A 23,039-nucleotide genomic window follows, 5' to 3' on the forward strand; every position below is an offset into this window, starting at 1 on the left:
ATCAGTATATGTATGACATGCAATAGTTATTATTATTATTATTATTATTATTATTATTATTATTTATTATTATTATTATTATTATTATTATTATTATTATTATTATTATTATTTACCAGACTACCAGACTAGAGGACATCTGAAGGCAGCCCTATTTAGTGAAGCTTTTAATGTTTAATAAATTATTGTATTTTAATACTTCTGTTGGAAGCCGCCCAGAGTGGCTGGGGAAACCTAGCCAGACGGCCGGGGTATAAATAAATAAATAAATAAATAAATAAATAATACCCTCCCCATCTGGCTGGTCTTCCAACAAAATATCAAAATACAGTAATCCATCAAACATTTAAAGCTTCCTTAAACAGGGCTGCCTTCAGATGTCTTCTAAAACTCTGGTAGTTGTTTTTCTCTTTGACATCTGGTGGGAGGGCATTCCACAGGGTGGGTGCCACCACGAAGAAGGCCCTCTGCCTGGTTCCCTGAACTTGGCTTCTCGCAGTGAGGGAACCGCCAGAACGCCCTCGGCACTGGACCTCAGTGTCCGGGTAGAACGATGGGGGTGGAGTTGCTCCCTTCAGGTATACAAGGTAGGACAACTGAACTTTCCCTGACCTGGTTTCACAACTGTCTTCCACCAAGTATTTACAAATTCTATTAAAAAAGCCTTCTGCATTCAGGGTTGCCATTGGCCACGAACCAATATTTGTATCACACAAAATAAGATCTGGCTTTGGGGATGCTTGAACTATTTGCACTGGCCTCTTTCCATTCATTTGCGAAGGTTCAGCAGCCTGCCAGTGAAAGCCTATTCTGTTAGACATGTTGCTCTCGGCTGAACTTTGATCACTAATCCAAGAAATGCTGGTTGTTTTAATGCTTTATTGGACTGTATTGTTTGACATTTTGTCTCTTGCCGGGAGACAAAATGTGTAAAACACGACTTTCATGTAACTTTAGGTGTGCATGATGGTTTCTCCATTTCTCAAATCCCTACAAAGGGCTATCATCTCTGCTACACAATATATTGTCAGTTTTGTTGACAGCCTGACAGTACAAAGCTTGTATATTCTGTGTAAACTCTAGCTCGCCTTTTATATTATAATCTATGGTTGGAAACGTGTTACAAAACCATGTATAAGGTGGTTAACCTTTTTAATGTTGATTGGAATTATGGTGCCTTGGCTGAGTAGCCCTAGTAGCTGGAAAGGGTTGGAAAGAATGCTGTATTCCCCCCCCCCCTTACTGAAAGAACAACAGAAAAATTCATTGCGCCTGAGAAACCTATGTATCAGTATATACATATAATACCACACAGCCATTTGCAACAACATGACTTTGGCAAGGTCTTGTTATCTTTGATGAAGAGCACTCTGATCACAGTTCTTATTACAGTTTCATATCACTGAGAAGCCTGCATCATTTATTCATATAGCTGTGTTGGACATGGAGTCAGCCTTGGAGCATGGAGCTATGAAAATAAGCTGTCATTCTTCAGTGGCAGCAGCGTCATTTTCTCTCTCGCATACCTGACACACATCCTTTTTTCAGCTTAAACCTACAGTGAGATTAACTCAGAGGTGTTTTGTTTTATTTATTTTTTATTTTTTATTTTAAAAAGCCCTACAGATTAAGACAGAGCAAACGAAATCCTCAAAGATTCCTCTTTGCACGATCTCACACAGAAGCTATCTTAGAACACCAACAGCCAGCCCGTTCAGCACGGAACATAGAACAAACCTTGGCTACTGATCAGTTAAAAAGGAGGGACCTTAACCCAAAGTCTAGGCAGCAGCAGGAATAGCCTCTCTGGCACCCGGGGCAGTGCACATGCCGTGCACCTGTGGTAGTGGCAAGGGGGTGGGGGTGGGGCGATCGCACCCAGGGGCACAATCCGGCGCAGCCGCAATCACACCTGGGGTGCCATCTGGCGCAGCAGGGATTGTACCGGGGGGTGCCATCTGATGTGGCCCCGATAGTGCTGGGGGGTGCCACCCGGGCTGGGGCAACGGCGCAACGGCGACCCCCTGAGACTCCCAAACATACCCTGAGCCTGGGTAGCTGCACCCGCGCAGGTCATCCTCTCCCCTGCCTGCCTGCCTCCTCCAGCTGGGAGCGCGGGGGAAGCAGCGCGGGCGACGCAGCAAATGTGACCCCCGCCATAGTCTGTGCATAGGCCATAGTTTGGCTTACCGTGACATGTTAACCACGCCAGTTTCTGGAAAATACAGAAGCTTGCCATCTTGCTCCTTGCTGTAGTACTCTATTTTGAAAGCCTATACTCTCCCTCAACTACATTTCTTTTCCAGCTGCTTGCCTGGGTTTCTTGCTGCACTTTATTTAAACGCCTTTACACACTTCCCTTTTATCTCATAAGTTTATGCCATCTATACATTTGGTGTCAACATTTTCCATTTTCTTTTTCATCCAACCTAATATATTTAAAACATATTGTGGCTGTGCTAAAAAAAAATTAACCTATAAAGTGAAAAGCATTGTAAGGCTAAATTGTGACACACAAAAAACCTCATCTAAAATGTGTGGCCAACTAGGAAGGTCATTAAAATATAAAAACATAATAAAATGTAAACATTAAAGAAAATCTTCCCTATACAGGATTGCCTTCAGACGGCTCAGGGGTCTGATAACCTCATACCCTCCAACATTTATCCAATGAACATTACCTGGCATTGAAAATATTGTAATGTCAGTGGGGGGAATTCAGAGTGCCATAACAAAAAAGGTCCTCTCTTTTGTATTACTAATTGTTACTGTTGATGATGATTTACGGTATTACAAAAACAGATTCCTTTCAAGCCTCACATTTAAGTAATTGAGAGGCATCTCGATAAAAAGTTGTCACCCTTGACATAGATTCTTTTTGTTATTATTTGAAACCCAATTCAGCCAACTTCATTGGTGTGCCTCACAATATACTATTAAATTTAGGATAGCTAATCCTTCTGTTTGGGTTGAGGCCTTCTCCTTTGTGAATACAAGCCATGCTTCCGAAAAAAGGGAATAGCTGGAGAAGGGCCACTAAAAAAGAAGTGGGCAGGCTGGTATGGCCTAGCCACACACTTTCCATAATCTTCAAAGACATAAAGGAATTTGACAATACAAGGTAAACATTTGCTCAGGGAAGTCAGCGGAACTCAGCTCCCGGGAACATATTTTTCAGATGCACAAATTATTTTCAAATGCTATAGGAAATATGTTGCTGGCTCATGGTAGAAATATACTATTTCAATGACTGGTAGGGAACAGGTTTCTTAACTTATATATGAAAGTATACATATGACCATGGAAACAATATGTCAGGGTAACTTTGAAAAGTTCAAATAATATTATTATTGGCCAATACCTGAAAAATTGAAGTAAGAAGTAATTGAAAACATTCTCAAGTGTCCCATACGTTTGCTGCCAAGAAAAATGTCATGAGGCAGAGTCTCACTTTATAAATTAGTTTCATTAGCACAGTACAAAAAATGTTTAGGTTGTCATTTATTTTCAATTCTGTCTTAACAGAAAGCTAGTAATGTGGCTGAATATATTATATTTGCAAAGGAAAGACAATAAAACTGGAATGTCTATACATGATAATTGTGTTGAGCTGGAAATACATATCCAGAACAATAGGGATATATGGGCACTTTTAGTCACTCTCTTTACGAATTTCAGAAAGTAGCTTTGGAAAGACTGAGCATAGTATCTGTACTAAAAGGCAACACATACAGTTAAACACAGGGGGTGGAAGACTGCCCCTGTTTCCATGACAACACTTACAGTAACAGTTGCACACACATTAATTTGATTTTATATGTGGAGCTATACTTGAGGCTGAGCCAAAATGGCCCTCCATTTTCAACAGCCCTTGTCAGAGGGACACAAGGCTTTCTACTGTTCTTCTAGGAACCCTGCAAACAGCTACAAAATGCTGTCCCCCACCGATTTTACTGGCTCCCTTTCCATGACCCCACACGGCAGATCTTATTTTTGCAAGGCTCACAAATATTCAAAAGTGTTAACTACGCAAAGTGTGTTGGCTTTCAAAAAATACAATTAGTATAACATTCAAAAGTAATGCTAGGTCATGATGTTGCAATATATGGGCTACATTCTGTTAACTTCATGGGTATAGAAAGTGGGAGGAGAAGTGTTATAAAATCAAGGCAGATTAGATCATATTAATCAGACATTTAGTTTTATGGTGGGTTGCAAAGAAAGTCTGCAGTTGCAGAAATGAGAGGGCAGGGCAGTATCTACCCAGTAATTTAAGCAGCAGGTGTTTGATAGAACTAATTAAACTATCAGCCCTGCGTTGCACATATTGATTTTTATGTTGTGAATCAGTTTCAACCTTCCCATATTCAACATGCTCCCTCTTTTTTGATCTTTCTAAACATTCACAACAAGGCAATTTTGTATACTGTAAAACAAATTTTTTTTGCATAGCGAAGGTTGAAAAGCAGCAGTATAGCTAATCATTCCAGTCTCCTACTGGTAAAAAAATGAACTAGATGATGTCAGTTGTCCCTTGATATAAAGTAAACACACACAAATTAGAGCAACCTGGCGGGGCATCGTAGTTCTGAGACTGTACTGTCCAATATGAAATTCATAAAGCATGATTCAGGTTCTTAATACATTTGCATTGGTTGCTGCCAAATGCATGCGGCTTTGAGAATTGTTCTGTCTAGGTATTGCTGGCAGGTGCAACAGCAGGACCCTTCTGAAAAAAAATCTCATGGGGCAGAACTCGGCAAGAATGGTTGAAAATAAATAAATAAATCCAAGACGTTAAACAATGAAGTTGCGTTTTTAAGAAGAAAAAGCTTGTTCTAGTAAAATGATACTGATGAATAAATGGTTGACATAGAAAGAAACTGATGTTAATTGGTGAAACAAAATTTAAAAATTCCTTCCAGTAGCACCTTAGAGACCAACTACGTTTGTCATTTGTATGAGCTTTCGTGCGCATGCACACTTCTTCAGATACCTGAAGGTGAACACTTTCCCCCTCTGTGTTACAGAGAGAGAGAGAGAGAGAGAGAGAGAGAGAGAGAGAGAGAGAGAGAGAGAGAGACGGGAGAATTCATAAACAGTCTTTAAATATTACTCCACCTGAACATTAACAGAAAGTGCTGGGAGAGGGAGCATCCATTGAGAGGTAGTTTGTAGCAGCTAGCCATTTTCCACGAGGGGAAAATATGCCAACTCCGCAATCCTATACATATCTGCTGAGAGTACTATCATGAATATAATACATAACCAATGAGAAACTTTTTATCAACAGAATCACCTATAATTCTAGTTTAGACACCTCCAAAGGGCTATCAAAAACCAATGCATGTTCCAGGGAAACGTCTGCCCTTAAGTGTTGTTGAATTTAAATAAATGGAAAGTTTCGGTAGACATTTGATGGACGAGGCTGCGGAGCTGGAATTCATCAGCAAAAGAAACGAGTCTTTCAGGGATCATTCTGAGAAGAAGTTACTCTCTTTACTCATCATATGTCTCCTAAAGCACTTGGGACTATTAAAATACCTTTATGTCATCTTTAAAACACCTCTCCCTAATAAGTCAAATGTACCACGCAGGTGCCACTGGCTTACAACTTAACCAAGTGAAATGGTGGGGAGACTCTAACATTAGTATTTAGGCTCCAGTTTGAATCTGGAGACGTGGGTGGCGCTGTGGGTTAAACCACAGAGCCTAGGGCTTGCCGATCAGATGGTCAGCAGTTCGAATCCCCGCAACGGGGTGAGCTCCTGTTGTTCGGTCCCTGCTCCTGCCAACCTAGCAGTTCGAAAGCACCTCAAAGTGCAAGTAGATAAATAGGTACCGCTACAGCGGGAAGGTAAATGCCGTTTCCGTTTGTTGCTCTGGTTCGCCAGAAGAGGCTTTGTCATGCTGGCCACATGACCTGGAAGCTGTACGCCAGCTCCCTCGGCCAATAACGCGAGATGAGCGCTGCAACCCCAGAGTCGGTCATGACTGGACCTAATGGTTAGGGGTCCCTTTACCTTTACCTTGAATATGGAGAAGTGTGAGCATCTCAGAAAGATGGAAATCTACCTGGCAGCCAGGAAAGACCAAAACAAAAACCCAAACTAGAAACCATCATTCGCCAACTGCTGAAATCATACTGTATGTTTTCCCTGACCCAGTTCCTTCCAGACGTTGATGAATCGTGACACCTATCATCCCTGACCATCGGGCCATGCTGACTGGGGCTGATGGGAATTGAAGCCCTATATATATTTGAAGTGCGCTAGGTTGGGGAAAGCTGTTCTAAATAATACCAAAGATGGGAATATATTACCGTGTGATTAAACAGCAGTCATGCGTTATGCTGTCCTCCACAAACACGCCACTTTCGTCATCCGTTTCAACTAGGCGTCCATCGTGGTACCAATGCACTTGTGTAGTATTATCGAGGTATGTTGCTGTGCACTGAAATGGCAAGCGGTCGCCATGAAAAACCACCTGTCTCTGGGATGGTATCAATTCAAATAGAGGCAGCTCCAGCGGTCCAGCTGTAGGTGAGAAGATAAAGGAAACAATTCGTTTATTGCATTGTTAATGCATTGTTAGTGATGGAGAGGAGAGGAGAGGAGCAGTACTAGAGTCAGCAAAAAACAATAATGGACAAATAGATCTTCGCAGTGCTATTCTACACATGCCTACTCAGCAGCAAGTCCCTTTGAATTTAATGGGGTTTACTTCCAGCTAAATGGGTATAGGATCATGCCCATCATTTCTTGTCACTAGAATGAAAATACCAAGTTTGTTTTTTTTAAGTACACAGGGTATATCTTCCACAGATGCAATTACTGTGTATATCCTGTGCCCCATGTCAACAAGAGGGCTCACAAACATACTGTGTTTCTCCAAAAATAAGACACCGTCTTATATTTATTTCCCCCCAAAAAAGCACACGGTGGCTTATTTTCAGGGGATGTCTTATTTTTTTATTATTAAGTATGGTACAGTTTAACAGTTTAAACTGCCTATCACTGTGGCTTATTTTCAGGGTATGGCTTATTTTCGGAGTATGGCATATTTTGGGGGGTATGGCTTATTTTCGGGGTATGGCTTATTTTCGGAGAAATGCGGTAGTTGCCAGGTGATCATCAATGTCTATAAATCTCCATATGGCAGCGACCTGCGAACTAGATGAGTAGTACCAAGTGGCAGACCCTAAACTTCCTAGTAAATTCTGTATGTGCTGCCGAGAACCTTGAAGAAGCTCTTTTCCATCCTTGAACAATAAGGTTTGCTGAAACAAAACACATGCCCATAAGCTGCGCACACAGTCCATCACACTGTCAGTTTGGCAGTTTCCATTTCATTCTGTAAACCAATTCAAGACAATTATACTATGATTGGTAAAACACTGCAGAAAGTAAAGTGTTTGTGCCGAGAGTTATGATTATGAGGGGGAATCACATTAGACTCACGTGATCAAGTCAACCCACCTGTGATTAACACACTGCTGATTTCAATGCAACGTTAGGTTAATGTGCAATCTTTTTGCAAAAGGTGCAATAAATGGAAAGACCTTGTCTCCCCCTCCTGTCTAATTTCTCTCCCTTTCCTTCTTATTGTCTAGGCTGAGCACAGCTGCCACAATATTAGAAGCTAATGCACACAGCATTGTATTTTCAAGGAAGAAAGAAAGCACTTTCAGCTCAAGGGTCAAATACTGTGACTCGTACTAAGCAGTAATTTTATTCCACATTTAGCTGCACTGATTGTAATAAATCTACAAACAACACAGCAGTGCTAATTTAGATGGAATGGCTAAGTCTCAAGCTCTGCTTTTTTAATTTTGTGAAAATAATGATAACATTTATTCACTTGGTTGTACCTTTCAACGGGTACATATTTTTATCCTCAGGTCTTCTGCTTATAAAGGAAATGTTTTAGTGCTTCCAGTTCAGCATGAAATGGAAACACCTTTGCATCTTTTCAGAGTTAGAGGATGGAAGGAATTCTTCTCTAATCAAATGATAAATAAATAAATGTATACCAGCCTATTAACACTTAACAGGCACAAGACTAATATAATGTAAGTCAATTGTTGAAAGTAATGAACATGATCAATGTATATGTTTTTTCTAGTATTTACACATATTTATAATAAACTGATTGCCAAATGTATTTGGCTATGTTGACATCTCTTGACAGACAGAGAGATAAAAGTGTCTATAGTCTATCTATCTATCTATCTATCTATCTATCTATCTATCTATCTATCTATCTACTTTTCTAGAAGATGTGTTGAACTATCAATATAGCATAAATTAATACTCTAGCTCAGAGGTTTTCAATCTTTTTGGGTCCACGGCTCTCTTGACCAACTACATTCCTTCTGTCGCACCCCTGTGCGTCTCAGAAGCCCAGTTTTGTCACCCCTTGCCTGCAGAGCCAGCAGCCCCTCACCCTTTTCAAACACCCTCCCTTGTGGAGTGTTCCTAAACTCTCCCCTCTCCTTGGGAATCCTCTGGGCAGCCGCTTGTCTCTGAGCTGCCCTCCCTGCCCCAAAGAGAGGTATCTCCTCCCACTGCCCAAAAGGGGCCTGGGAAACACCCCCTGGCCATCCCCAGAGGCACCATTCGCCTGGGGAGCTTGTAGTCAGGGCTGCTGCAACTAACAGCCATGCAAGCCTTTGGGAGGCAGAGAGGCAAGAGGGCATTAGAGGAAGGGAGGGAAGGAAAGATGGACAGAGGCCAGTGTTGCCCGTGGCACCCCTGACCATCATTCAAGGCACCCTAGGATGCCATGGCCCACTGGTTGAAAACCACTGTTCTAGCTTATGTTGAACACCTTAATCATGCAATAAAAATCACATTTCCTGTTTTGACGGAGATTTATAAATGCCCAGAATTGTTTATACCCCACCCATCTGTCTGGGTTTCCCCAGCCACTCTGGACAGGCTAGAGGAGATGGCATTTTCCATTGCAGCAACCAGGCTACGAAACTCCCTATCCCTGTGACACTGAGGACTTATCGACACTTCCTCTTGTTCTGCTGCTTTCCTCCAAGGAAAACCACTCTTTAGTGCTCAATCAGAGCAAACAACAATTTGGATTCTTCCCAGGTTGACATTTGTTCCACTCTATTGCTGAAGAGCAGCATTTCCCTTGGAAAGAAGCGGAGCAAGGGGCAGACCACGCAGACCCATGCTGAGAAAGCGCGGGTCAAACAGAAAATTGTTTGGAGCTGTGCTTTTTAGGCACAGCTCAAGGTGAAGTGTGAAAGAGCCCTGAGTTGACATTTACAGTGCAATCATAAGCATATCTACTCCGAAGAAAGCTTTATTTAATTCAACTGAGATTACTCCCACGTGAGTTGGGTTCGGCCTGCAGACTTAGACATCAAGCAGAAACCTTATGTTTTGACAGGTCCATGGTCTTCCAGTTCCTGATTTTGTTTACTTCCAGGCTGTTTTAAAGAAGGATTTAAGCAGCAATGTTTATTTTATTATATTTTAATACCTGGTGTTTTAAATTTGGTGATTTAAGCCACCATGAACATTTTTTTTTGTAGAAATGTTCTAAGTAATTAAATCATTATACTGTGGCTTGGAATACAGCAAACGAATGAAGTCAGTTTTACTGCCAAAACAATGTATTCATTTCTCGGTTCCTGCTGAATACAACCAGTCCAAGTAGCCAGGAAGCCATATTCTTAACTTAGTGATGAAAATTGGCAATGGATACAAAGTGTTGCTCAGTGGGAGTGGAAAAAATTGGACAGGCACTTTGTATTCGATCTCCAAAAACCCAGCTATAATTGACTTGAGTCCTAGAAATAGCTTAGCAGAATGTGGAAATGAAAGATAATGCTAGAATTAGAAAAAATTCAGAATTTGATATATGACACAGAAGTAAATAGCTTGCTTATAAGTTATTTACAATGGATTGTATTGAACGTTAGTCATACTCTGAGCAAACCTAAGATGCCCATCATCAATGGGTCTACTCTGCGTAAAGGTTAGTTGGAGACGATACAATGAAACTCCCATAGTATGACACTAAGGCTGCAATCTTATCATTTGCCTGGAAGTAAGCCTCACTGAATTCAACAGGACTTACATCTGAGTAGAGACACGGCCAGAGACATGTAAAAGTGTGTGCACCTTCAGCTGTGTTTCACAATGCTTCTACAAATTAAATAAAATTAATACATTTGTCAGAGCGATGGAAACAAGTAATCTGAAGGTTCAATCCAAGCCCTGAAATCAATGGAGACCCTTTTCTGTGTGTCCTTGCAAGCTGAAATATGGTGGGTTGTCACAAGAGACTTCTTAATAGTGGCCTTCTGCTTACGGAATGTCCTCTGCAGTGTGATTCATCTGGTGTCTACTTTAACACCAAGATGCCAGCCAAATACCACTTTATTTTCAAAAGTATTAACCTCCATACTTTTAATCTTTGGTAGAACGGTATGCAGGGTGGATAAAAATCAATGATTTTTTTAAAAAAATCAAAAAAATCGGATTTTTTTGATTTAAATCGGATTTTTTTGATTTAAATCGATTTTTTTGATTTAAATCGGATTTTTTTAAATAAAATGCTTTTTGAGGAAAATATTTTACCATCCAAAGGTTATTCCATCATGAAATAAAGTTTAGTTTTTTAATTATGTAGAATAAGGTTGTATATGTTTAATTTTGGGGTAAATTAATTCCATTAATCCATTCACAATGTCATGCTCTTCCAGAGGTTTTTGTAAGATTATTGGGCAGTTTCTCTGCCTACAAGATATTATCACAGATGCTTGGGTTACTTTTGCAGTTCTCAAAACTGAATTTGACTCAGCAGAGATCACATGCCTCTTCTTCACAGCAAAAATGTTATAACATGAACAGAGTTGAGAAAAAGACCTTAATCCTATTGTTCTACAAACCTATGAATACAGAAACAACCCCTTCAGTGCTAAGTTTCAAGAAGTTCAGTGAATAGAATAGAAACAATATTTTTCTGATTGTTTGGAGTGGACAGTATTTAAGTTTTTCATGTGATTTAAATCGACTATGATTTAAATCAAGCCTTACTGACTAGTGATTTAAATCGTGATTTAAATCATGATTTAAATCAGTTTGATTTAAATCAAATCCACCCTGACGGTATGCTTTACCATGATTGCATAGGATGACTGAAGAGTTGGAAAGGAGCCTGAGGGCCATCCGGTCCAACCCCCTGCAATGCAGGTTTAACATTGTGAAACTAGTTAGGGCTCACGTTTGCCCTTATTTTTAGACTTCCCCAAAGTAAAAATTGTTCTTAGCGTTGGTGTTGCCATCTAAAATATTATTTTCGTATATTTTGCAACTTTAAGCAGTTTTTATCGCTTTTGTACCCAGAGAACAATTGCCACTGGAAGACTGACAATCACTTTGTAATCTGTAATATAAACATCAACTCAGCCTCTGGCACCAAAGCCTGGGCCTTCTCGTAGGCTCCCCCTTTTCTCTGCACACCTCCATCTGGTTTTAATACTGCAAATGGCTCAACAACATTTCTCAAAATATAATTCTGTCATTTGGCATTAAGACATTTCCATAAGTCAGCTGGTGTGTGTCCCAGCACAGTGTTTTCGCACCTGATATTGTGAAAGAATTATTAATTAAAACCGGGAAGAGGAGACCTGAGGATTCTATGAATTGGCAAATTGATGAGGAGCCGTAGTATCATGAAAAGCCTTTTTATTCAGCTCCATCATTGAATTTAATGTACAGGCGTATGAGTCAGGGAACCCCCAGACATATGCAACACCCCTTGAGTTACTCAGTTTTCTGACTAAGTACAAAGCAATGATTCCTTACTATGGGAATCAGGAACAGAGTTTCTTCACAGGCTGATCTCTCCCCCCCCCCCCCGAAATCTAAGTTGCCCTAACATTCTGCTATAGCCAACATTTTAGCCCCTAGTTCTGGACTTCTTAAAACTCAGCTTACAAATTGTACACAAACCTGTAGCCTATCAACCCAGTTGGAGTTGAAAAAGCCATTTCTAGTGGGTAGAATCAGGACTGGGCAGGCAAAGAGGAGAGAGAGTTTGCTTAATCCTTTCCCTGCTCATCATTCATTCACTCATTCATTTAAGTTATTTATATCTTGCCTTTCCTCATCTAGTTCAAGGCACCTTATGAACATAATAAAACAAAAACAAAACAGCAATGTTCAAAAAGAACAAACAATAAAGGCCAGCAATGAAACAATTTAAAAACATCATCCAAAAAGCACAATACACAGCCATGGTTAAAACACCCAGAGAGACACAAAAGTATCATAAAATTATTAAATATCACTTTGCTAAATCAAAACCCAGCCATCTACCGATATTTGTGTGTGTGGTTTGTGTTTTCAGATGCCAAGCTGCACAAATATGCCCAATATCCGACCTTAAATTTTAAACCTAGCTCATCTGATAAGAGCCACACAACACAGGAATCAATAATTACCTCTGCTGCATTTCAGTATATCTATATCTAATACAGTGAGATTATGGTGCTGGAGGAGACTCTTGAGAGTCCCATGGACTGCAAGAAGATCAAACCTATCCATTCTGAAGGAAATCAGCCCTGAGTGCTCACTAGAAGGACAGATCCTGAAGCTGAGGCTCCAATACTTTGGCCACCTCATGAGAAGAGAAGACTCCCTGGAAAAGACCCTGATGTTGGGAAAGATTGAGGGCACAAGGAGAAGGGGACGTCACAGGACGAGATGGTTGGACAGCTACGAACATGAGTTTGACCAAACTGCGGGAGGCAGTGGAAGACAGGAGTGCCTGGCATGCTATGGTCCATGGGGTCACAAAGAGTCGGACATGACTAAACGACTAAACAACAACAATACAGCGAGAGGGGGGTGGGGAACTGGCCACTGAACGTTCAGACATATTTAATTGTAGATATATACCTAAAGTATAAAAGTACAACCAAATTTTGGTACACAGCAGATAAATCATTTATAGAAGCAAATGAAGGGTTTTCTAATATCTATTCATAAATGGGTAGAGAGAGAACCTTACCACATTGCCGCATTAGATTTGTAGCAGACTCTCTCTAGGGTGTACAAGTACTTTTTATAAACCATGACAGAATGGATGTCAAAAATGATTTAACATTTACTTGCCTGTTAGTCCCTTAATGCTAATAAAACACAATGCCATTCAAAATCATTTCCATTTGGCTGATTAGTGTAAGCTCTAAACAACATAGCGACACACAGCTTGAGCAAACCTCACACGTTCTCTTCCATTACAAATGCCTCAAAAACAAATGCACATGGTTTTGTTTATCGGCAGCTTCCTAGAGAGTATACCATGTCAAGTGAGTTTGTTTGTAATAGATCAGCATCACATTGGAAAGATTAGCCCCTTTTCTCGAGACATTCCTGGAGGCCAAACAAGATCATTCATACACTAAACAACAGTCAGCCTGCCATGGAGAAATGCATACTGTTATGTAGCTGTGGAAACGTTTTGAGGAAGTAGAGTATCTTAAATAATCACAGACTGCGTATCTGCAAGTCATGTTGCTTGTTCCACCTTCTCTTCCAAATGGCTTTATTAGTGGAGGCAGGAGAGATGTATTCCGAGGTGTGAACGGTTTATATGGGGCAGGGGCACAGAGTAAAAAGCACCTAGGGTGGGGCCCTAAAGGTAAAGGTAAAGGGACCCCGACTGTTAGGTCCAGCCGTGACCGACTCTGGAGTTGCGGCGCTCATCTCGCTTTATGGCCAAGGGAGCCAGCATACAGCTTCCGGGTCATGTGGCCAGCATGACAAAGCCGCTTCTGGCGAACCAGAGCAGTGCACAGGAATGCTGTTTACCTTCCTGGCGGAGCAGTACCTATTTATCTACTTGCACTTTGAGGTGCTTTCGAACTGCTAGGTTGGCAGGAGCTGGGATCGAGCACTGGGAGCTCACCCCGTCGCGGGGATTCGAACCACTGACCTTCTGATCGGCAAGCCCTAGGCTCTGTGGTTTAACTCACAGTGCCACCCGCGTCCCTGATCTGAACCATAGAGGGTAGCAAAATGTTAAAAGCTCTCACGTTTCCCGCCCTGGTACCAACCTGAATTAGGATCCCAGAGTCTGCTCACTAATGATGATGGTGATGCAACTGCTAATTGTGCGACTTGTATCCTATCTCCATCTGTATGACTCCATCTCTCCCTCTGCTATTTTCCCCAGTGCAGAGACCCATCTATGTTAACTTTTTAAAGGCACCGGGTACATCAATGCTACAATATAAAGCAGCACCAGCAAGGCAAATTCTAAAAGCAGAGAATAGAATAAGGTAACATGAGCATGCTAATTCAATTAATTATCACCCTTATTCATAAATTATTTCCTGCAAAGGTGATTGCTTTAGAGTGCATGCGTATGTTCATGATGAATTCAGGTGCTCACTCACACGGAAGCACGCTGTGTTACAAGACAACAAACCACTAGAGCATGAAATACAACATCAATATTTTTATAAGCTTAACGAAGTAACTTGCCAAACTTCTATGGTTTAAACATCGCTAGATATGCAAAACATTTTAATTTATTTTGCTGTTGACATCGTTGGTCTTGGCTACAGTACTGATAGACAGGAAATAGCCTGTGGGACTAGGTCGGACAAGACCAGAGATGATATAATGTAAATGGTCCTTTCCAGAGTCTCCAGATTAATGCCGAAAATCTAACTGCACTTTACCAGCACCACTAAAGTCAATGGAATGTACGTCTGAGTTTTAAAAACGTACTGTAAGGATGGCAAATGAACTAAGCATCTGTTTACGATTCATGCCAAACAAGGAATGAAAAGGCATTTCAGCATCATGTACGACAGCAGTCAAAATATGAGCATATGGCTGGAGGCTGGAGATGATGCTACCTTTCCATTTCCAAAGCAACCTTCTGATCTTCTGAACTGTAATAGAATGTGATTTATTTAATTTTTGGCAAAGAGTGACATAACACCATGCACTCCTTTTTTTTAAAAAAAAATAGATTTTATTCAAGCTTTTTCATAATGCATAAAAGAATCTAATCTAAATAAGAACAAAAACAGAGAAAGAAAAAAGAAACCTCAAAGGTAGCTCTTAACCAGGCATCCCTAAACTTCGGCCCTCCAGATGTTTTGGACTACAATTCCCATCTTCCCTGACCACTGGTCCTGTTAGCTAGGGATCATGGGAGTTGTAGGCCAAAACATCTGGAGGGCCGCAGATTGGGGATGCCTGCTCTTAACCTTAGTCTCACACAGAAAGGGGTGAACCCTCCCCAGCTCTCACCTGGGAGCTTTCCTTCCTTCTCACAGTCTCTCACCCTGGAAGGTCTTCTCTTCCCTGCCTGTCACTCAGGGTCCTTCCACCAACCAGCCACTACCTTAATGTGTGTGCACCCCCATTTTTAAGGCACTTCAGTCTCCTATTAATTATAACTGAAGCACTTAAAATGTGTTTGCTTCTTTTGAATATGATTGATTGTGGCTTATCCTTCCCCTCCTGTTGGTGGGCATTTCCCTGGGTACCTGTAAGGATTTTCTCAGATTGGAATCTATCCAATCATGATTTCTTAGAGCCATCCTTAGGATCCCCCCTTCTGTAGCAGGTGCGGTCATGAGATTAGAGGTTGGTTGGCAAGCATACCAGTATGTGGCCTTGAAGGCAAAACTCTGGCTATGGCTTAAGCTATGTTTTAACCCGGTGGGCATGGCCCCCTTGATATGGAGGGATGATTTCCAATCATCGTGGGAAAAGGAGGTCATAAATGAAGTGCAGGCCTGTGGATTGTCACATCTTTTCCTGGAGTCTATGACATTTAGTCAAGCCAGAGCTGCGATCTCTCAAAGACTGAGTGACATTGCTAGACAAGAGGACATTGCCCTTGTGAAACCTGGGATGTTCTTGGGGGATCAGATATTTCAGATTACACCAGCCCCTTATCTTGCGGAAATCCACTATGTGGAATACCGTAGACTCCTCACAGCTGCTAGGTTAAATGTCCTGGAATAGGAGGTTTTGTTGGGAAGGTACAGGGGAGTCCCATATGTCCAGAGATCTTGTCATTGTGCCCTGGGAGTGGTTGAGACAACTGAACATATTCTTTTGATCTGCCCATTCTATGCAGATCTTAGACAAAAACTTATAGCTCCACTCCTATGCCAACTTAGCCCTCTAGCCAGAGAAAGACAGGTTTTGTTTTTGCTGAACAAGTTTACTGGAACAACAGCCTCCTTGGTGGCCAAATTTCTTTTTCTGGCCCTTAAGCATTGTAAGGTTAAAATTGACAGCATTGACATGGGTCTAAATGTATAGCCTATTTCTTATTGTAGGTTTAAGTTTTAAGTTCCTCTAGATGTTTGATGTTTTAATTTTTGTATGGATAAATGTTTATTTCTAACTGACGGTCGAATAAAGTCTGATTGAATTGATTGTGGCTTGGGGGTGGGGAAGAGAGGGGAGTTACAGGAATTATCTCCAACTTGACTTCAGCTTGTCTTTCCTGTAACTTTGCTTTTTAACATTCCCACTGATGTCCGCAGGACTACTCCCTAAATTGGTCTTTGATAACATGATCGATTCTGTGTGGTGATCTCCTGGTGATCTCCTGCTCCCCTTGCTCTTCTTCTGTGGACTGAATCCTGACAAATTAACCTTGTTCTTAGGTTACATGTGCACTAATGCCACTATTAACACAAACTAAGTTCCCTCAGAACAATGGTTTGCAAATGTTTTCAAACCATGGTTTCAGCCCAGTGTTTTGATCACTTCCATTGGCTTGCATGTAATGCAACATTATAGCTAAACTGGCAAGGGAGGGGGATATCAGTCTGGAGAACAAAGAGAGGCGGAAGTTGATTTGGAAATCATGGTTTGCAGATACCCCAGTGTTATATTTGTGCTGGCTCACATATTTTGGAGGTATTTCTTGTTTTTCAATGGCACACAAACACACCCCAACAGAATAAAAAAATTCTTTCAGTAGCACCTTAAAGACCTTGGTCTTTAAGGTGCTACTGAAAGAATTTTTTTATTTTGCTTCGGCTCAGACCAACACGGCCACCTACCTGTAACCACACCCCAACAGGTTTGCTACTGTTTTTAAATCCATGCACAAAAATAAACCTGAACTTCTTTTCTGCATTAGAATTATCTCATCTTTTAAGACCATGTGCTTTTGCAAAGGAAAACCAGTTACTTCTTGTTAATCGCTTGATTTATTGTATTGCCAATGGCGCTTTCTATCTGAACCTGCTATGCCTACGGAGTGTAGCATGTACTGCTGACAAACGTGTGAGTTAGAGTTCTAATATATGTATACAATCTCAGTGGGAGAGAAATATGCATGGCTAAACTCAGTGGAAATAAACTGGAAGACACTAAAAGTAAAGAATCGGTCCAGTAACAAAGCAGATGAAAAAAAAATGGGGGTAGGGACAAAGAAAACAAAAACGGACTGTGTTTTGTAACGGAGATCTGCTGACAAAGTGGTGTGTGTGTGTACACACACAGACACACACGACATACACCAGAGGAAAAACTTATGTTTTGCCGTGCACTGCCTGGGATTCTCTACAGAAGGTTTGTAGAATGCTAGGGCATATGAGAAATGCACTCAGTTGAACCGAAATGTGATGCTAAATTCCAGTAACTAATAAAATGTTAGTCTTAACATCTTTTCTAGGATATTTATGACACTGCGCCTGTGCAGTATCAAATGTACCAGAATTTATCAATTTGTTCTACAGCTACAAGCACACCTAAGCACATATCCCTATGGTTTGCTTCCATTAAAATAATGATCCCTCATTTTCTGCCAATTCCATAATACCAATGAGAAAGGGGGTTGCTTCCAAGTCACTTTAATAGCCACTTCCATCTTAATATTCTCCTGTCAGCCACACTGTCTTACTCTATCACAAATTAAATGGCAACCTCCTATTTTTAATCTTTCCTTTTAGTTTGAAAAATTGCCATACAGTACATAAATGCCAGCCCTTTTCCCCCACGAAATAATTTATTCCTTATGTACTGGGAAATGCATTCATTCTGTAGGCAATAATGTTTTTTTTTAAAATAAATGTATCTGATTTGAACACTCTAAATTCTGAAGGGTGGCAAAAGAAATTCCCATCTTGTGTGACCTTATGAAATAGTTTATATTTATGGTCCTGAGTTAAGGCTATTGTGTTACATTTGTGCCCTGCCCCAAGCTGAGGAGAAAAGTGAGGAATAACTTCTCAAACCTGATGTATCCTGTCCTCCACCTCCCCTCACCCCCACCCTAGATTTGGCTTAAAATGTGAACTGGCAATTCCTCTGTCTGAAGCATTGCTAACTATTGAACAACCTGAGGAATGCACCTGCCTGACATTTTACACAACAGATGAAGTCAGACTGAAGCCTGGTTCACATGAAACACTAAGTTAAACCATGGCTAAATGTGATTGAGAGAGCTGTAGTCAGAGCAAAAACTGCAACCATTTCATTCATTCCCCAGTGCTGTTGTACCATCCAAAGATAAACCATGGCTTAGCATTATGCCCAAATTGCGATAATAATAATAATAATAATAATAATAATAATAATAATAATAATAATAATAATATGATTTATCCAGTATTAAAAGCTTCCATAAAGGTAGTGGTTTGTTTCACTTAAACCAAACCTCAAGCTATGGTCAAGGATTCTTCTTGGCTTGCTGGTCATGATGTGTTGGGGGGGGGGAATCAAGTCTCAGAGTTTAGACATAACGCTGAGCCAAAGTATGGCTGAGCTCCATAAAATGTGGCAACAACAGGACCCAGGGATGAGTAAAGCAGCTGCAACTTTTGCTCAGAATAACTGCCTACTTGCTTGTTCACACCCGGCCATGGTATGGCTTGGCATTATGCGTGAACTGGGGATGAGCGTTGTCAAGTGGGGCCAAGTACAACTGTAGTAGGTTGTGTTGTGTGTGGTAAAGGAATCAGCACAGCATTTTACATTAGTGTGTGTGTTTTTGTTATCATGCCTTCAAACCGATGACAGATCCCACCCTTACTTTTCCTTTCCCAGCTCTGATTTGGCAAGGTGAACAGTAAGGAAACAGACTCCTGGGCAGGCATCCTAAGAGTCTCTAGGAAACTAGGAAAACAAGCTATAGAGCTACCTGTGGCTGAATGAAGCTATAATGGGCCTCCAGGAATGTGCAAGACAACTGTCAAGTGCATGAACATCACACACTAGAGAAACAAAACTTGGCAGCCCTTTAGGAGTAAGGGCGTACCCCATTAGCACTGTGTAGCATTTCCCTCCCTCACTTTGATGTGTAATGCCTTGAGCACAGAGTAGCTACTGCCCTTGACACTGCCAGTTCCCACAGTTCTATAAAGCTTTGCAATTATGGTTTATACGACTATAAAATAAAGTGCATTGGCGTGAAAGGTAATCTCCGGGAGAGTAGATACCAACACAGCAAATATGAGTAATAGCTGTCTTGTTTGGATGCAATTCCAACTGGGAATGGCATTAAAAGCACTTTGCTGGGACAATATTAGAAATATGTATTCAATTTCAGGGTGACAAAAGTAAGGCATTTTTATAAATGAATTGGCAAACACTTTAAATTTTACTTTTCTGTACTCTTTACTGGGCTTTTCCTGCCTCATTCAAGGACACCTGGGATCATAGCTGCCAAGTTTTCCCTTTTCTCGCGAGGAAGCCTATTCAGCATAATGGAATTTCCCTTAAAAAAGGGGATAACTTGGCAGCTATGCCTGGGATTCAGAGTAAGTACTGCCCCTGCTTCCGCTGCAATCTTGAAATTTCCCTTGGGGCTTTCTATCCATTAATGCATCACCAGCACCATTGAAAAAATGGCATGTACCCTCAGTTACTTTGAAATAATGATAAATGTAAACAAGCATGGTGATGGGCTCTGTTATATATATTTGGCTATTCTAAACATGGTAGTAACCTACTACAATTTTTGTTTCAGTACAATGTTCATTTAAACTGCCCATACACACAAATGCTTTTCAAGCGACGTAAATATGGAAGTAGTGATCACAATGTGGATTATTTTATTTTTGAAGCACACATAACGTTATGATGATCTACAAGTTGGTATTATTGTTTGTCCCTGAAGTTCCACATCTTTCCAGTGCAACTTACCCTTAGCCACTGTCTCAAGAAAACATAGTGAATGTTGGTGAGAGGGACAATTTGGCAGCAAATAAAGGAAATCAGAATGTCTGAAGACATTTGAAACAAATGCCGCATTTTCATTGCATCACACAGGATCATAAATTACACAGGCCATTTGTTGTTGTTGTTTAGTCGTTTAGTCGTGTCCGACTCTTCGTGACCCCATGGACCAGAGCATGCCAGGCACTCCTGTCTTCCACTGCCTCCCGCAGTTTGGTCAAACTCATGTTCGTAGCTTCGAGAACACTGTCCAACCATCTCGTCCTGTGTCGTCCCCTTCTCCTAGTGCCCTCCATCTTTCCCAGCATCAGGGTCTTTTCCAGGGAGTCTTCTCTTCTCATGAGGTGGCCAAAGTATTGGAGCCTCAGCTTCACGATCTGTCCTTCCAGTGAGCACTCGGGGCTGATTTCCTTCAGGATGGATAGGTTTGATCTTCTTGCAGTCCATGGGACTCTCAAGAGTCTCCTCCAGCACCATAATTCAAAAGCATCAATTCTTCGGCGATCAGCCTTCTTCATGGTCCAGCTCTCACTTCCATACATCACTACTGGGAAAACCACAGCTTTAACTATACGGACCTTTGTCGGCAAGGTGATGTCTCTGCTTTTTAAGATGCTGTCTAGGTTTGTCATTGCTGACACAGGCCATTAATTACTGTTAAATATTTTTAGCCATGTTTACACAGCCATTTGAATTGTTTTTACATATGAAAGTATTTGTAATTGCTTTTTAATTGCTGTAATAGTTTTTTAGAAAGGAAATAATGTAGCTGTTTTTAATATTGATGTTTTTATTATGAAATTGCTTTGAGATGCTTTATGAGAAGTGATTCAGAAATAATTCCATTCATAAGTGTAATAAATAAACAAATGTATCATAAAATCTGTATTAACAGTGATAATATAGAATGCTGGTGGTACATGTAGGCAACTGGGAGTTGTAGATCCACCCCCTTGCAGGGTTCAATTTGCTTTAGAAAGTGGGAAAACCCTCTCCCCCACTGCAGATGACCAGGAAATCCAGATTTTACAGTGGAACACAACCGAAAAAGCAGGGCAGGAATCTAATAATAAATTCACCTCAGGAGGACTATTGTTTTGCTCTTGGATACCAAAATAATAAGGCCTCAAATGAGACATGGAATTCTGAAGACAAACGTAACAGTCTAAACTTTAAACAGCTATTTTACAGCACGGGAAAGACGGTTTGGAGTATAATATAGCACATCTACTATGACTAGACTTTTGACAGTGAAGACTGCAAATCTGTGAAGGCAGCACAACTATCAATGGCTTTGGTGAATATAATCTAGAAAGCAGGGGTTAGGTGTCCCATGGTGTTGCCGGGCTACAAGTCCCATCGCCCCTGAGCACTGGCAACAAATTCCATCTCCTGGTCATATGGATGCAAGTCTTCTGTCTCTTGAAGACCAAAGAAGCAGGAAAACATTAAGCAAGTAGTTTCACTGCCCTGCGACCCTGAAATGACTCAGAATCAGAACTGTAGAATGATAGAGTGGGAAGGCTCCCAGAGGGTCTCCTAGTCCCCAGCAATACAAGAATCTCAACTAAAGCATCCACGAGAAATGACCATCCTATAGTATAACAAGTTTCCCCCTGCTGCTTCTACTTTCTGGTAGAACTGGCAGCAGTGTTCCTCGTGGCAGATAATTTTTCCCAGTTTTGCTACAAAATGCTCTTCAGAATGACACTAAGATGATAACTCGGTGGGACCATCTGACCACCATAAAAAACACCACACTGCTGGAAAGTTCACACTCAGCACCCTGATATTCACCACCAACCCTCCCCAAATGGCTTTTTAAAAAGTTCATATCCCACACTTTCTTCCAAAGCAGCCCAGGGTGACAAACAGCAAGTGATAAAACAATAACAAACATCTTTAAAACTTAAAAAAAAAAACAGTTCCGTACAGGTACAGACTGGGAAAGATCTCAGGTTAAAAAGGCTTGTTGGGAGAGAAAGGTCTTCAGTGGGTGCCTAATTGTCAATGCCCTCCCTATTTGCAATGGTCTAGGGCTACAAGAAGTAGAAATTAAAAAATGGAATATTTTAATGACCCCACCCATTTCAGTTCATTTCCATGTCGGATATGAGGCAGCGAAATGGGGACATGTCAGCTCAGTGACTTTTGACACATGTTTAGACTGCAAACAATTTATATTTTTATTTAATGGAACTTGATACAGTACATATGTAGTTTTTGCTCTTCTGCACTGATTTCTCCTCCTCAGGAGAAGAATGACCCCTCAGACTGGGTACTCAAGCCTCACTGTTAAGACCTGAGAATTGCTGCTGACACATAACTCTCAAAGCGATTAAGAATGCAATGAAAGGCAAGAAAATGTGAAAATCTGCTCTTCCTTTTCATTTAGAGGCAACTTCAATGGACATTCAGAGAATACACTGGAGCTTAAAAAGCCCACTTTTCTTCTTTTTTAAAACATAAGTATGCTTTTGAAGAGGGAGGCTGAAACCTTTTTGAGCAATGTGTGTGTGTGTGTGTGTGTGTGTGTGTGTGTGTGAGAGAGACAGCCTGAATACCAGCAATAATAAAAAATGTTTCTCCTTTAGAATAACTGTACAATGTTCCAATTTAAATGTTGAATAACATTCTAAATGAATGTCTTTCAAAAGAATATGAAATAGAAAGTCAGTCTACTAAAATTTTCTACACAGGTATATTATTATGAGGATTTTTTTAAAAAATAAAATAAATGAATAAAACCTACCGGTATTCCAGATAATATTCTGCATGTCACTCACTGTGTGCTAATTTCACTCATGACTTGACTGTTAAAATTAAGGTAGCTTTCAAAAT

The 23,039-nt window shown here is 40.8% G+C and overlaps 1 protein-coding gene across 3 annotated transcripts in view; it reads right to left on the minus strand.

Moving 5' to 3' along the window:
• ADGRA1 (adhesion G protein-coupled receptor A1) overlaps positions 1–23,039 on the minus strand; it is a 301,516-nt gene that overhangs the window by 163,628 nt on the left and 114,849 nt on the right. For all 3 annotated transcript variants that reach the window (XM_088670391.1, XM_035137651.3, XM_035137652.3), the window contains exon 7: positions 6,323–6,536. In XM_088670391.1, the coding sequence (XP_088526517.1) occupies positions 6,323–6,536 (214 nt within the window). The remainder of the gene's footprint in view (positions 1–6,322; positions 6,537–23,039) is intronic.

The sequence above is a fragment of the Zootoca vivipara genome, chromosome 5, assembly GCF_965207765.1.
Source record: "Zootoca vivipara chromosome 5, rZooViv2.hap1.1, whole genome shotgun sequence".
NCBI classification, from domain to species: Eukaryota; Metazoa; Chordata; class Lepidosauria; order Squamata; family Lacertidae; genus Zootoca; species Zootoca vivipara.